At 40.0% G+C, this 14,912-nt stretch overlaps 1 protein-coding gene across 2 annotated transcripts in view; it reads right to left on the bottom strand.

The window, feature by feature from the left end:
* Positions 1-14,712, bottom strand: part of LOC136872738 (arrestin domain-containing protein 2) — a 192,872-nt gene extending 178,160 nt beyond the window's left edge. The window contains exon 1 of one of the 2 annotated variants that reach the window (XM_067146567.2): positions 14,576-14,712. In XM_067146567.2, coding sequence (XP_067002668.2) covers positions 14,576-14,693 — 118 coding nt within the window. In that variant the 5' untranslated portion in view covers positions 14,694-14,712. Of the gene's footprint in view, positions 1-7,965; positions 8,052-14,575 lie in introns of those variants that run through there. The other variant, XM_067146568.2, reaches the window with a different exon arrangement.
* Positions 14,713-14,912: the final 200 nt, after the last annotated feature.

Genomic DNA, 14,912 nt, shown 5'->3' with positions numbered 1-14,912 from the left:
CGAATCCCACTATCGGCAGCCCTGAAGATGGTTTTCCGTGGTTTCCCATTTTCACACCAGGCAAATGCTGGGGCTGTACCTTAATTAAGGCCACGGCCGCTTCCTTCCAACTCCTAGGCCTTTCCTATCCCATCGTCGCCATAAGACCTATCTGTGTCGGTGCGACGTAAAGCCCCTAGCAAAAAAAAAAAAGAGGACTGAGGGTGCTTTCGAGGAGGATTAGAGATATACAAAGGCAGAAATTATTAGAAAAACGTAGGCAAAGGGAATCGCTTAGTGTTTTAATAAAGTAATGGAAGTAGCAGGGATAAATGTTAGATATGTGTATAGGTTAAATAGAGGAGGGTTATTATGTGGTTGATGGGACTACACAAGAATAAGGGTGGGTTAAAGGGTAGAGATAAGACAGTGTGTGTATTATGTGGGATAGTAGGCAACGATTTTCACTTAGTTGGTAATTGTAAAGATACGAGAAATGTAAGAAATATATTTTTGAGTGTCAGACATCGTTAATTATTAGAAAAAGTGCATGAGCGGAAAATTCTTAGGTTGATTATCAGACAATGGGAGGATGGAGGGGATTTTAACAGGTATTTTTATGCGATTAAAACAATTTGCCAAACAAAGTTGCGGGAGGAAGGTGCAAAGGAAGAAAGGTGAAAGTTTGAAGGGTGCAAAGTGAGAAGAGTGTGTAAGAGTGATAAAATATTCTATTAGGGATAAAGTTGTGTATGAGTAGAGTAGATGAGTACGGTCAAGTGTGAATTGTGAGTGAAGGACTATTATTTCAAAGTGTAATAATCTGAAGTAACGTTGAAATGTTGAAGGTGTGTGTAGCGTAATTATGATAGGGGTATGATTAGATATTGTAATCGTAGAAGGTTTAATTCATTATGATAGGGCATGATATGTAACTGTTGACTCATAAGTATACTGGAATTTATTTGGTAGTAGGTCAGTGTATAAGTACTGCTAAGTCAGTAGGTGAGCATGTAAGCACATGTGCTGAGGATGATGAAATGTGAAATGAGCGGATTTGGCAAGCAGTGAACTGTTGAAATAATTGTGTGTAAAAGTTTAGGAAGATTTAGATGAGAGAGATGAATGGGTAGGGCTAGATTTAGATTTATTTATATATTAAAGTTTAAGTTAAGGAGAGAGATGATAGGGTAGGGCTAGATTTATTTATTTATTTATTTATTTATTTATTTATTTATTTATTTATTTATTTATTTATTTATTTATTTATTTTATTTTCATTCTGATTTTGTTTTACGTTGGACGTGGCATGCAGGGGCTGAGGATGACTACTGTGGTGATTCTCACTTTGGGGGTCACGTTTCCGGAGTATCCGATGGGCCTCATTGCATGTCCAAGGAGTATTTTATTTTATGGGAACATGTATTTGGGCAACTGCCTGTTATGTTGAGCAAATATACTATACTACGGAGGTGACTAGATGGAGAAAAATATTTAAGTTACAGAATTTACAAGATAGATTTTAAATGTTACAAAATGTTAGTCACCTCAAGAACAAGTTCAGATGAAATACAAGAGGGTACCCCACTCTCTACTTTCTACTCTCTGATTGTGGTTAGGTTCTTTCGAATAATTTGAAATTTACATTTGAGAAAATAAAAGCCGCATTACTAAAAATTTGAAACTTTCCCCTCGAGCTAGCTTTCAAAGACTATCACATAGTTAAGCTGAAAATGCCATTACCTTGAGCTGGTGGACCTCCCAAAGATGGACGAGGGAGTCTTTCCCCCTACCTCCGTTACGTACACACTCTAGACTGGAGCGATCACTAAGACAACCTGGTCTGAAATGTGCCAGCTTTTATAGCAGAAGGGAAGTGTCCAGAAAACTCTGGGCCAAGGCCCTGAAACCCCCGATTTTCATCCGATAATCAAATAAATATCAAAATTTTATAATTGGTGAATAAATAAACATACAAGAAAATTGGTTGGCCAACGCCTTAATTTGGTGGGAAGAGATAGAAGTATTGATAACTTTTGAACATCAAAAACAAACACTAAATAATTCAGTCTAGAAAACCTTTACATACAAAATTACTCTTGGATTTTAATAGCTCATCTTCACCCCAGAGGGCACAACAGTTGATAGTAGCGATATCTGTTGAGAAAAGTTCACACTATTTCCGAAATGAGTTTCAGATATCCTGATCTAGAGGGCCTTATTCAAGGCGCTAGTTTTAAGTTATTATTATTATTATTATTATTATTATTATTATTATTATTATTATTATTATTATTATTGTTATTGTTATTATTGTTATTATTATTATTATTATTATTATTATTATTATTATTATTATTATTATTATTATTATTATTATTATTATTATTATTATTATTATCATTTAAAATATATATCACCGAGGAAGCGGCTGCGGGACTTCGATCACGTAGTTATCAGTTTGCATTCGGGAGATATTGGGTTCGGCAACCCTGAGGGTGTTTTACCGTGCTTTCCCATTTTTACGCAAGGCAAAAGCTGGGGATATACTTTAATTAAGGCCACGTTCGTTTCCTTCCCACTCCTAGCTCTTTCCTTTCCCATCGTCGCCATAAGACCTATCTGTGTCTGTGCTACGTAAAGCGAATTGTCATAAAATATATCTATATATATAAAATAAGAGTTTTGTCTGTACATTGCTCAGAATTTGAAAAGAATGGTATTTCTGTATCGTTCATGTCCACAGTAACAACGAAATGCATTTTTTACTTTTCCGTAATTTCTGTCTGTCTGTCTGTCTGTCTGTCTGTCTGTCTGTCTGTCTGTCTGTCTGTCTGTCTGTCTGTCTGTCTGTCTGTCTGTCTGTCTGTCTGTCTGTCTGTACCAGCGCTTCGCTACGGGATTCTCAGAAAGACTGACTTGGTGGTTTTCCTAACTAAATTCAACATAGGTCATTACAAAAACATCAGTAGGAATGTAGCGATTGAAAGCAATGTTATCATATAAAATACTCGATTAAATGAAAAACCGCACACTTTCTCACTTTCTACGAACAGTACTACGGTGCCGATCTAACAGTCCAAAGTTTCAGAGCTGGAATAACCAGGTCGCAGACTGTCGTAAACACTCCTCTGTCATTATTCTGTTAAATATGCACACTACTCATTCCAATCAGTGCCTCAGAGTAGGGATTGAATAGCTCGAATGCTATGATGAATCAGCTGTTTTTTCGTGATGCGTGTACAGACAGACAGACAGACAGACAGACAGACAGACAGACAGACAGACAGACAGACAGACAGACAGACAGACAGACAGACAGACAGACAGATAGACAGACATCACGGAAAAGTAAAAAATGCATTTCCTTCTTACTGTGGACATGACCGATACAGAAATACCATTCTTTTCAAATTCTGAGCAATGTACAGACAAAACTCTTATTTTATATATGTATGTATGTATGTATGTATGTATGTATGTATGTATGTATGTATGTATGTATGTATGTATGTATGTATGTATGTATTGATCCATTCTGTTCATGGTCGAAAAATATTGATTTTATCATAAATAATGGGAATTGCATGAGACCCCCTAGAAAGCGCTGTATATAGCATTCTTTATGTAAGGGTATCTTAGAGTGCGCATTTTTTCGTGGGAACGTGTTATCAAAGTTTCTAGAGACTCATAATAAAGAATTTATTACCCAAGCGAAGCCTCTTCAAGGGTAGCGTCGGACGCACAATGCTTCGTGGAATCTCGCGGGCATTTTTACTTTGGAGGGAAGAAGAAATTAATTAATATTTTCCGCCACACGAGGAAGGCACAGGAGTTGATACAAGAACTACAACCAGGGTAAATTCCTGAACATTTTTGATATGCGGCATGACTATAGTGGTAATCATAAATGATAAATGAGGTGCTTGACACACAGATCGTGGGAAAATTTTCCACACGCGGGCGCGCGCAGTTGAGGCCACCCACAACGAGCTTGGTAGTTGATGACGCGAGCCTGATTATAAATACCACCACCAGGCAGGCGAGACTCATTCATCGGGTGTACCGCTGCTACAAGAAGGTTGTCACGCTGCCACTGTCTTCATCTACGAGCCGCAGACTCAAAGTTCAACCAAGTCTTGGGAAAAGTAAGTAACCACCACAGATAATTGTTTCCACTCATCCCCGATAGATAGGATTACTGCAGCGTACCGAGGTTTTTTAAATTTGCTTTACGTCGCACCGACACAGGTATGTCTTATGGCGACGGTGGTATAGGAAAGGAATACGGGTGTGAAGGAAGCGGCCTTGGCTTTAATTAATGTACAGCCTGGTGTGACTTGTATGGAAATGGGAAACCACGGAATACCATCCTCAGGGATGCCGGAAGTGGGGTGCGAATCCACTATCTCCCGGATGCAAGCTCACAGCTGCGCGCCCCTAACAACACGGCCAACTCGCCTGGTCGTACTGAGTGTAACAGCCTGGCTGTATATTGGCAGGAAGTAGCTGGGGAGTTAGATAACTTTCTTCTTTAGCATGCCATTCCTCTGGTTCATACATTTTCCTATATTACTGGTACGTAACACACTGGTTCAGCATAGCATTCGAGCTATTCAATCCCTACTCTGAGGCACTGATTGGAATGGGTAGTGTGCATATTTAACAGAATTATGACAGAGGAGTGTTCACGGCAGTCTGCGACCTGGTTATTCCAGCTCTGGAACTTTGGACTGTTAGATCGGCACCGTAGTACTGTTCGTTGAAAGTGAGAAAGTGTGCGGTTTTTCATTTAATCGAGTATTTTATATGATAACATTGCTTTCAATCGCTACATTCCTACTGACGTTTTTGTAATGACATATGTTGAATTCAGTTAGGAAAACCATCAAGTCAGTCTTTCTGAGAATCCCGTAGTGAAGCACGGGTACATTAGCTAGTTGCATTATAAAAGTAAACTCGTGTCGTCATCCCGTGGCGGTGTGGCTCTTTTTTTTTCAGGCACACCCCCAATAGATGTTAGTTGCATGTACAACTTCGACTATATATAATTCTTAAATTTCCGGCAGTACCGGGAATCGAACCCGGAACCCAAGGACGGAAGTTAATTATATTAACCGTTACCCTACGAAGGCAGTTTTCTAATATACGCGTTTATTCTTTTTACCATAAATGTAGCTTAAATTGTTGGGTTTAATATTTATTATAATAGGCCTAATGTTGTGTTAGGCCTTAGCCTATATAATTATTATTTAATTTTAACCGTTCACACTCCTTTGATCATTATATTACTTTGTCCATGCTTATGTATCCTAAAATTAGGCCTTCTGGCTGACAAATCGATTATTATAATTTTGTCATATTGTGTGTTCTTAATGCCATTCCAACTGCCCACAATATATGAAAAATGAGTGCTTATAGATACCAAAATATATATCTTAGCATTATTTCACAATTCGCAGGTTACGGTACAACTATCATTTACATGTAATCAAAGGCAAAAATCTAATTTTAACAGCTCTTTTGTTCATAAATCCAAGGTAGTTAGAGTAAGAGGTAGGGATCGCGCGCATGTCTCCCCACCACGCTTGGCCATCGATGACGTCAGCGTGCACCCTCAGCACCTTGCCTTCTGTATGAGGTAGGCTAATACACAGCTGTAAGCTATTCTATTTTAGCCACAAGTTAGAGATAAGAGAACTTATTGATATTTTAACATGCCTAACAAAAGGCATTCCACTTCACTATTACGAGAGTAATAATTGGAGATCAAATACAGTGTGAATCCAGCAGCGTTTCTGAAGTGGTTTTTTTTTTTTTTTTTTTTTTTTTTGCTAGGGGCTTTACGTCGCTCCGACACAGATAGGTCTTATGGCGACGATCTGAAGTATTTCGATCTGTATAAAAGGTTGTAACAATGCTAAGACTGTGATCCCAGTGGAATGGTCATTCCGTATGTTCATGTTTTCAACACCCATGATAACAGTAACAAGGAGCTCTAATTGTTACAGACTCGAACATTAAAGCTTGATGACTGCAAGAAATATGTCCGTTGTTACAAGCAATATTGGGAAACTATATACACTGTCAACAACACAAACAGCAATGTTAGGAAACTGTCCACAAAACAAACAGTAAGTTACAGTAAATGTTCTCCAAGTGCCACGAACTGACAAATTCCACGTTAACATTATATAGGCCATATAAATTAATGAGCCTGTATACTAACATTCTTAGCACTGGTTTCGTATACAACATAATAAATTGCCTTTCATAAAAAAAAGACAGGGTTGTTATACACAAAGAATAATGCTGATATTTAAAAAAATATCAAACACACTTATCCATAGCATCAGTGGAATTTCTTTGCTTTTCTTCTTTCTTTATCGGTATTGTATTAACTGAAACCCGGTCTGCATTCGAATAAAAGAACGGCTTCTCACGAAGCAACTTGGGGGGCCGATGACCTTCGATGTTAGGCACCTTAAAACACCCAGCATCATCATCATCACGAAGCAACTTGCAAGCTCATAAATTTCTGGGAATTTCTTCTTCAGGATATCCGTAAGGTTTGTGATGATGTTAGAACCCTCTTTCAGTTCTTTCCCGAGCTCGATAGCTGCAGTTGCTTAAGTGCGGCCAGTATCCAGTATTCGGGAGGTAGTGGGTTCGAACCCCACTGTCGGCAGTCCTGAAGATGGTTTTCCGTGGTTTCCCATTTTCACACCAAGCAAATGCTGGGGCTGTATCTTAATTAAGGCTGCGGGCGCTTCCTTCCCACTCCTAGCCCTTTCCTGTCCCATCGTCGTCATAAGACCTGTGTCGGTGCGACGTAAAGCAACTTGCAAAAAATGGAACTCTTTGAAATCTAATTTCCACCCCCTTGTAGTTTGACCTGTTTTCTCTCCGTAATCGCTTTCTATATCCAGGTTCTTCTTCTTTACCCTAAAAGCTACAACACAGCCAGTGCAGTTTTCAAGCAGCTCATCACGATCCTTGGTTTCACGACTGTCCTCGAGCTGTTTTACTAGCTCTTCAAGGACTTAAACGAACCCTTGCTCATCCTCCGGTAAAGAATTGGATGTTGTGGGCTCAACGCTGGCCTTAGACTGGCACACGATATTCGAGTTTTGATCGAGTTCATCAGTAGCATGTAACATATTCGGGCGTAATGTTTCATAATCTTCCGGAGAACAGATGGAATTTCTTATCGCCTCGGAAGTATTGAGGCTAAGAAGCAATTATCTCACCTTTCGCGTCACATCTGTCGGAAGCGGATGGTCATAAAGCCTTCCGAACCCTCGAAGCTGAGAAAGATAGCTTTCGATAATGACTTGATTACTTCTGTCACCATTTATTTAGGTCAGTGGCTTTACGGAATACATGAAAGTGTATGTTTCGTTCCTTCGCGTGCCTGCTATGATTTGTGCAGCCTGCAATGGCATGACAAAGCATACTGAAAAATGTACACTATTAAGTTATGGTTTTTTAGGTTTTATCACATAAAATAATCACACACGGTTTCTTATACACCACAGATATGTTACTATCGTGTATTATTAGCTTATTAGCACCTAGCTTCTGCGTGTACAGCGATTCTTATTCGAACTACCTCTACCTCATTCAGAGCAGATTCAACGCGAGGGTCCTGCATGACGTCACAGCTCTGCTTTGCTACTGCGCACCTCTCTCGTGATCCCTACCTTGTATTCTACGTACCTTGCATAAATCCATTCTGAAATCCGAAACTCGCCTGTATCCAACACGGAAATACTGTGAGGAACGCTCAGACTTGGTCCCAATATGGCGGCTCCGTGAGTAACATGCGTGTCCTGACCTGTGTATATAGACCTTGATCTCGCCCGATCATTGCAACTCGTTCCAGTACGAAAAACTATATGTAAACAAAAAGTAAAACTAGTAATTTCAGAAGACACCAAACAGATATGACATAAAAATTAGACCAAGAACAGTTATATGACTTACTTTCTACAACGTAATTCTTTCACTTCGCTTAAACGAAATTCACGAAAGAAGTAGAGAAATCTAAAAGCGAGTTTGTCACTTCTCCCCGTTTTCCCTTATTCTGCCTCAGAGTGTCCGATAAACTGATCGAAATTGCGCTCATAAATAACTTATGGCTTAATCGCCATCTTATCAATTATCAGCGATTCTATCTTTCCTCTGCACATCTGATGTTGCGACATTCGTATTCGTATTCGTTTGATGAGCGATGTTATTCCCGTTTCGCCATTAGAAAATCCTATGTAATTTTTCAGCGTTTTCTGTTGTGCTACACTTAGGCAGTACAAGGATGTCAAATCTGTAGCCAGTAGGTGCTTTCCTATGCCAAATGACGCAAATTTTAGCGTCGTTTCTCCGTATTTCACTTTTTCTACCCGTAAGATTCAACTGGTTCTAACAGGAATAAAGCTCCAAAACGACCATTTTTACCATTCTTTTCAACATGGTTTACTGTTAGGCCAAGTTCAGATACCTTAAAACATTTTTCTGATTTCATTACCGTGTCCTACTTCTCAATATAAAGACTGTTTTCCGTAATCTGGTATTTGAAATCTCATCAATATATACTTAGATTTAACAGATACCTACTCGCAGCCTTTCCTTCACATAGAAATGAGAGTTGTCCTCCTTTTTCAATTGTGGCCGACGTAGAACAGTTATTTTGATTTTGTCGTTATCTGAATCAGAAATTTTACAAAATTCGGATGGCAATACGTTCTTTCTGGGAGCTGAGTCCTTCTTGTGTTTGACACTTTTCTGTTTGTGAACAGAATATACAGTAAAAACAGAAGGAGCTTCGTTGGGAAGAATTCGTTTGATTGATATGCTTACACTAAAATCTGATGCATTAAAATTGTACCGGGCGGTACACCTCCACGACGCAAGTTCAAATCTTGCGCCAATTGAAACTTCTCTACTGGAGAAACTTGGAACTTTAACTACTGAACTAATTCCACGGTTATTCAGAAGATGTCACTGAGTGTTTTTGAACGATTAAGGAGTGTGGACAATCTCTAACAGATGTCTCTACCAAAAACTATGATAACGCACCCTGGTGTAAAGGAATGTACTCTCCTGAAGAAATATTGTATTCCTAAGTTTTGTTTTTACTAAATTTTGTTCTGTGGTTTGTGGGTTGGCAACAGTTATCCTTTCTTTCCGCCTGTTTTGAATGTAACCAATCACTAATTTTTGTAATTAATTTCTGCCCAATAGTGTCTTTCTTTTTCGATGTTGATGTGTAACTTTTAGCTATCCAATAAAATTGAGGGGGTGTGTCTACTCATTCCTGAAAGGTCTCGAATTTTCCACGAGGGTATAAAAACTGCTGATTTTCTTGTCTCCGGGCCACTAGTATAACATCTAACTCAGTGTGTGAATATGTGGCAGGGGGCGGGAAGCGCCTCTTTCTTCAAGCAGCAGTTCTTCAACAAGGTAATGGCCTGTTAACATCTTTATTTTTTGCCAGCTCAGCAGTTTAACTCTCGGAGAAGATTCGAATCCTTTAATATGTAACCCATCTTTTTAAAATGTAAATTCCTTTTCTGTCTATGTAAAATCTACAAATATCTTTTACTGTAACGCGGGGATAGAGAGTGCCTCACCCTCTCGAACTCCCCTTCATTGTGAAATGGAGGTGACTACGTTTTCATAACCGTTCTTCTCTTCTTTAATGTAGTAAAGTTTTCTCATACGGGTCACCTCCCTAGCTTGGGATTAGCCCCTGTATTATCGGCCTAGCGCCACATAGGTTTTAAGACAAAAACTTTGTGTAGGAGTGCAAGTTATCGCCTCCATTCAACTTTGTATTTTGGGCCATTTACTTAACCCATTTTGTTTTCCTTCCTGCGAAGGCCCAGTAGATTGGGTACGAGGTACCCCTGTACCATTATATGTGTGCCTTGAGGGCAATTAGAAGTGAAATTCGTTGTGGCCGTTGATAGGCTTGAACTTTGAGAGCGGGTCTGCTCTTTCCTAAATTTGATTTCTGTGTGCCTCTAGGAGGCTTAACATGGTAATTGGGAGCAAGTGCTCTTGGCATGATTGGGGTTTCCTGCCCCTTTGTTTGAACTTGGTACATTGGTAAAGTTGGGCTCATAGCTCAAGGATTGTGAGTGTGGGGCTCGGAGCACAAATCTTGTAACGAACTGTAATTTGTAATTTCTTAATTTGTTGATCTGCTACTTGGTACCTGTTATACTTTGATATATATTGATTTTGAAAAGAAAATATAACCTTTGTTAACGTTTTAAATTAACTTTAATTTTGTAGTTGAGACCTATTCCAGCCCACACCTTCTTTCACCTCTAATTACCACGGATATCTCCGTAACAAAAATGTAAGCTACATATTTGTGTCTCGAAATTGCTTGTCTGCATTTCTCTCTTAAACCGCACTCCGAAGGCAAGCTCCGAAGAAAACGTCTCATGTTCTTGATCTTTAACGGTATCCGAAGTACAGAGAGGTACACGACAGTGCGCCATGCTTCTCAACCTTACAGGCACTCACGAACAGAAACAATACTCACAATAAATGGCATAAAATCAGCACAACATCACAATTACTCCGTACATCACAATGTTAAAGTCCGTCAAGAGCAGAACAGAAACCTGACATCTAGCGGCCAAACCGTGAAATGGTCGGGCTATATTTTCACCGGCAAATTAGTACTCGTAGCTATGTCCGGCGTTGTATATCTCGTAGGCAGCGGCTGTGGCTCACTTCTGTAGCGATACATTTTAACCTTCGTCGGAAGAAGTTTACGGACTTTACTCTCACGGGTTTCCTGAATAACCTTCGGGAAGGGGGGAAGAAGATGGAAGACAGTGAAAGAGATATATCTAAAATCAGTATTTGGTAGATATTTGTTTAAGTTCTGAATGCTAAATTTTTGTTTGATTTTCCCAATTATTGCTTATAGTCTTAAGTTGGACATTAGTGAAATTTTCAGTGAACATTTTTTCATTCACTTGTAAAAATACAGAAGTTGCTTTTCGTTTGTTCTTGTTTTGATTTGTTAAAATATGTGATTATTTTCTAGATACAATGTACAAAAAGATGAACTCATGTGTTAAAAATTTGACTATGGGGTTTTTCGTTAGTAGATCCCAGGTGAGGGATGAAGGTGACAGATGGCTGAATCATTGTTTGAAAAAGTAATTGATTTGTGGGGATCCTGGTGATATGTCGTGAAGAGGGTACTAAGTTTGGTTGCTTGGGGAGCGTGGAGACAGAGTCCATATCACAGAAAAACTGGCGGTCAGCCAATTGGGTGGAGTCATACCGATCAGAGAACGCCTTCCTAAGGTTGTAAGTAGTATACATTGACTTTAGGAGTCGAGCAATTCCGTTTACTCCGAATGGCAAGCGTGTTTGCCAGATTATGTGCACGTTCAATTACTTCTTCTCATAAATGCAATAATGATATACCGGTAGTATTAGCAGATGACCAAATAGATTTTTTTAAATCCTTGACAATAGGTAAAGCATACTACTAGTCTGCCATTAATTATATTTTTACCGAGCGAGTTGGCCGTGCGATTAGAGGCGCGCAGCTGTGAACTTGCATTCGGGAGATAGTGAGTTTGAGCCCACGGCCGCTTCCTTCCCACTCCTAGCCTTTTCCTATCCCATCGTCGTCATAAGACCTATCTGTGTCGTTGCGACGTAAAACAAATAGTAAAAAAGTGTTATTGGTTTTGCGTCCCTCTATGGTTTTCGGAGACACCGAGATGCCGGAGGTTTTCCCGTAGGAAATCTACCGACACAAGGCTGACCTTAAAATACCACCGGACTGAGCCAAGTTCGAACCTGCCACTTGAGCTATTCATCTTGATACTACTACGCACTGGCGTATGCTGAGGACTACCAAGGCTATCGGTGAAGCCTACACCTCAAATGAGAACGATGGAAATCTAAAGCACGGTGTAACGTAAGCATCTGACACATTGTTCCATTTACAAAACTTGAAGGCTATGAGAAGAAACATCGCACGTATTTCTGAGAGCAAGGGCTCGGGGAGTGATATTGCAGACCAAGCTCTGCGTCCCTCTCCCCTCCCCCCACCTTACTTCGCGCGGCATGCCGATGAATGTCCGATAAGTGCGGGGAGCGGGGGGATAGGTGTGCTAGGCTTCGCTCCGTCAGATCGCCACAACCATGCGTTACTCATCATTTATACTTCCTCGCTCTTAATTTTGACGTAATTATATAGATAACAGAGTGCTGGTATTCCACTCCCGTTTACTTCTACATCCTTGCAGGAAGACCCTGCAGGGCTGCATTTATAGGAGTAACATAGTTTTCTTTTTATAGGTAGCTTGGCTAAAATGAAATCCAATCTTTTAGGTTTACTGTTTTCTTATGCCAGTTGGAATAGAACTCGTGACCATATGTCGGAAACTACCACTGATTTCTCGAGGAAGCTAATAAACCAGTAACCGATGGGTAAGACCGCTGGTAATGCTGTAAAATTTTAAAATTTTAATTTAATAATAATAATAATAATAATAATAATAATAATAATAATAGTGCATGGCATCTGTATAGGCTTGATGGTGACCTAATGATGATGAAATGAATGGCAAAGACGTCTCCAAGCCAGGGGAATTAAGAGTACAAGGGGGGGTTGATTCTGAGAAATGAACCGGGGCTATCGCACCAAAGCAAGTATTCTATCCATTTAGCCACAATGCCGTACTTTAATTTGCTAAACCTTAGGCTACCATCTCCAATGATCAGGTGTTGATTATTGACAGTAGCAGAGGCCAGGACAGTAGCTTGTGGAGAAGCCTTGGCAACACAGCAGGCTTCTCCGTTGGCTAATCGCTGCACTTCAAAACGCTTAAGGGTTGACGTTCACTAAACCACTCATCGGAAAGAGGTAATCTAAGTCTAGTGGTAGCCCATGTCTTGATCCCAGCATCCGCCACTGCTACTACGACTACTAGGCCTACTGCTGCTGCTACTATTTCAACCAAGCGAATTGACTGCGTAATACGAATTGCGAAGTTGTGAGTTTGCATTACCGCGGTAGAGGATTCTTATTTTCACACCGTATTCAAGTACACGTCCGCTTCCTCCCCAATCCTTTCCTGTCCCATCATCGCCGAAAACCTAATCTGAGTTCTTCTTCTGCTTCTTAATCCGTTTACCCTCCAGGGTTGGTTTTTCCCTCGGACTTAGCGAATGATCCCACCTCTTCCGCCTCCAGGGCAGTGTCCTGGAGTGTGAGACTTTTGGTTGGGGGATACGACTGCAGCGGAGGACCAGTACCTCGCCCAGGCGGTCTAAGCTGCTATGCTGAACAGGGTCCCTGCAGGGGGATGGGAAGTTTGGAAGGAAGAGGGAAGGAAACCGGTGGGGGGGGGTGGGGGGAGACCTAGCTCAACACGGGGAAAATAGGCCAATATTCATTCCATTGTTATATATGCTACAAACGTTGTTGACAAATGCTGCACATACCCCAGGATTGGCATGCTTCAGAGCAATCAGAAGCAACTTCAATAATGTCAAAATTCTAACATTTTAAAATAAAATGTTCAAAATTTCCCGCCTTTTTAACAATATACCACGGTTTCCTTCATAACTCTCTTATGATTCACGGATAATTATGATTTTTTCAGAGTTTCCTCCCATAATGTTGTACTACAATCTGTACCTCATTCAGATCAATAGGATTTAAATTCGATTTTATATAACATTTTTACTTAAAAAGCTATTAATATTTTCTGGTGCTCGGAATAAAAAGGCGACAAAAAATCCAAATCACAGTCTATGTTAATGATTGAGATTCATTTTGTAGCTGGAATTTTGATACACACTTTAAAAAGGAAAAGTACGAAAATTCTTATAAACTTGGAATTTATAAGGGAAACAGTGATATACTGTTAAAAAGGCGGGAAATTTTGAACATTTTATTTTAAAATATTAAAATTATTAAAATTCTGACATTATTGAAGTTGCTTCTTGTTGCCAGGAAGCATGCCAATACTGGGATATGTGCAGCAATTGTCAACAACAATTGTAGCATATTTAACAATCGAATGAATATTAACCTATTTTTTTCCTTTGTTAAGCTGGGTCTCCCCCTAGGTACCATCCGGGCAATCGCCTGGAGAAGAAGTGGAAAACCACTGAAAACCACTTCCAGGATAGCTGAAGTGGGAATCGAAGCCCCTCTACTCAGTTGACCTCCCGAGACTGAGTGGACCCCGTTCCTGCCCTCGTATCACTTTTCAAATTTCGTGGAAGAGCCGCCACCTAATCACACTAACCACTACACCACAGAGGCGGACATCTGAGTTATTGTGACATTAAAACACTAACATATATACATACGTACCGTATATATTGCATATTCACTTTTTTAAAAATCACCGTTCATTCAGTAGTAACTAGGCGTGCTTTCACGTGCCCGCAAATCCAGGGGAGTACTACTAGTGGTTTGACTCAGTGAAATTAGGCAAAGTATGATCAACGCATAGACATTGATATGATCCAGGACTTTCTGTCGTGCCTGACTTGCCTGTCGTGGCAACACTAGGAGAATACTAAATAATGTCATACTCACCGCGTAGTCGCTTGGGAGCGGTGAGTTGTATCTCAACATGACCAGATAAAATTTGTCCACTGTAATACACTCCATGGGGATTGTCCAAAAATATCTGGAACAATCCAAGACCACCCATTTCATAACAGTGACAGATTTACTACGTTATGCGAGCTTATCACAATATCACGTATCACGGGTAGATAACAGGGCGAGGAGATATCGAAATTCAGTTCAGAAAAATAAGCGTTGCGTAGGATCCCATTAATGATATCGCGGAGATCAGTTGAGATTTCTCAATGGCTTAGTTGAAAGCCTGCGTGCAGTGTCAGTGTCCATGTGAAATCAGAAAACACGA

This window comes from Anabrus simplex, chromosome 4 (assembly GCF_040414725.1).
Source record: "Anabrus simplex isolate iqAnaSimp1 chromosome 4, ASM4041472v1, whole genome shotgun sequence".
Taxonomy (NCBI): Eukaryota; Metazoa; Arthropoda; class Insecta; order Orthoptera; family Tettigoniidae; genus Anabrus; species Anabrus simplex.
The sequence above is the reverse complement of the archived record's forward strand: the minus strand, read 5'-3'. Positions and strand labels throughout refer to the sequence as shown.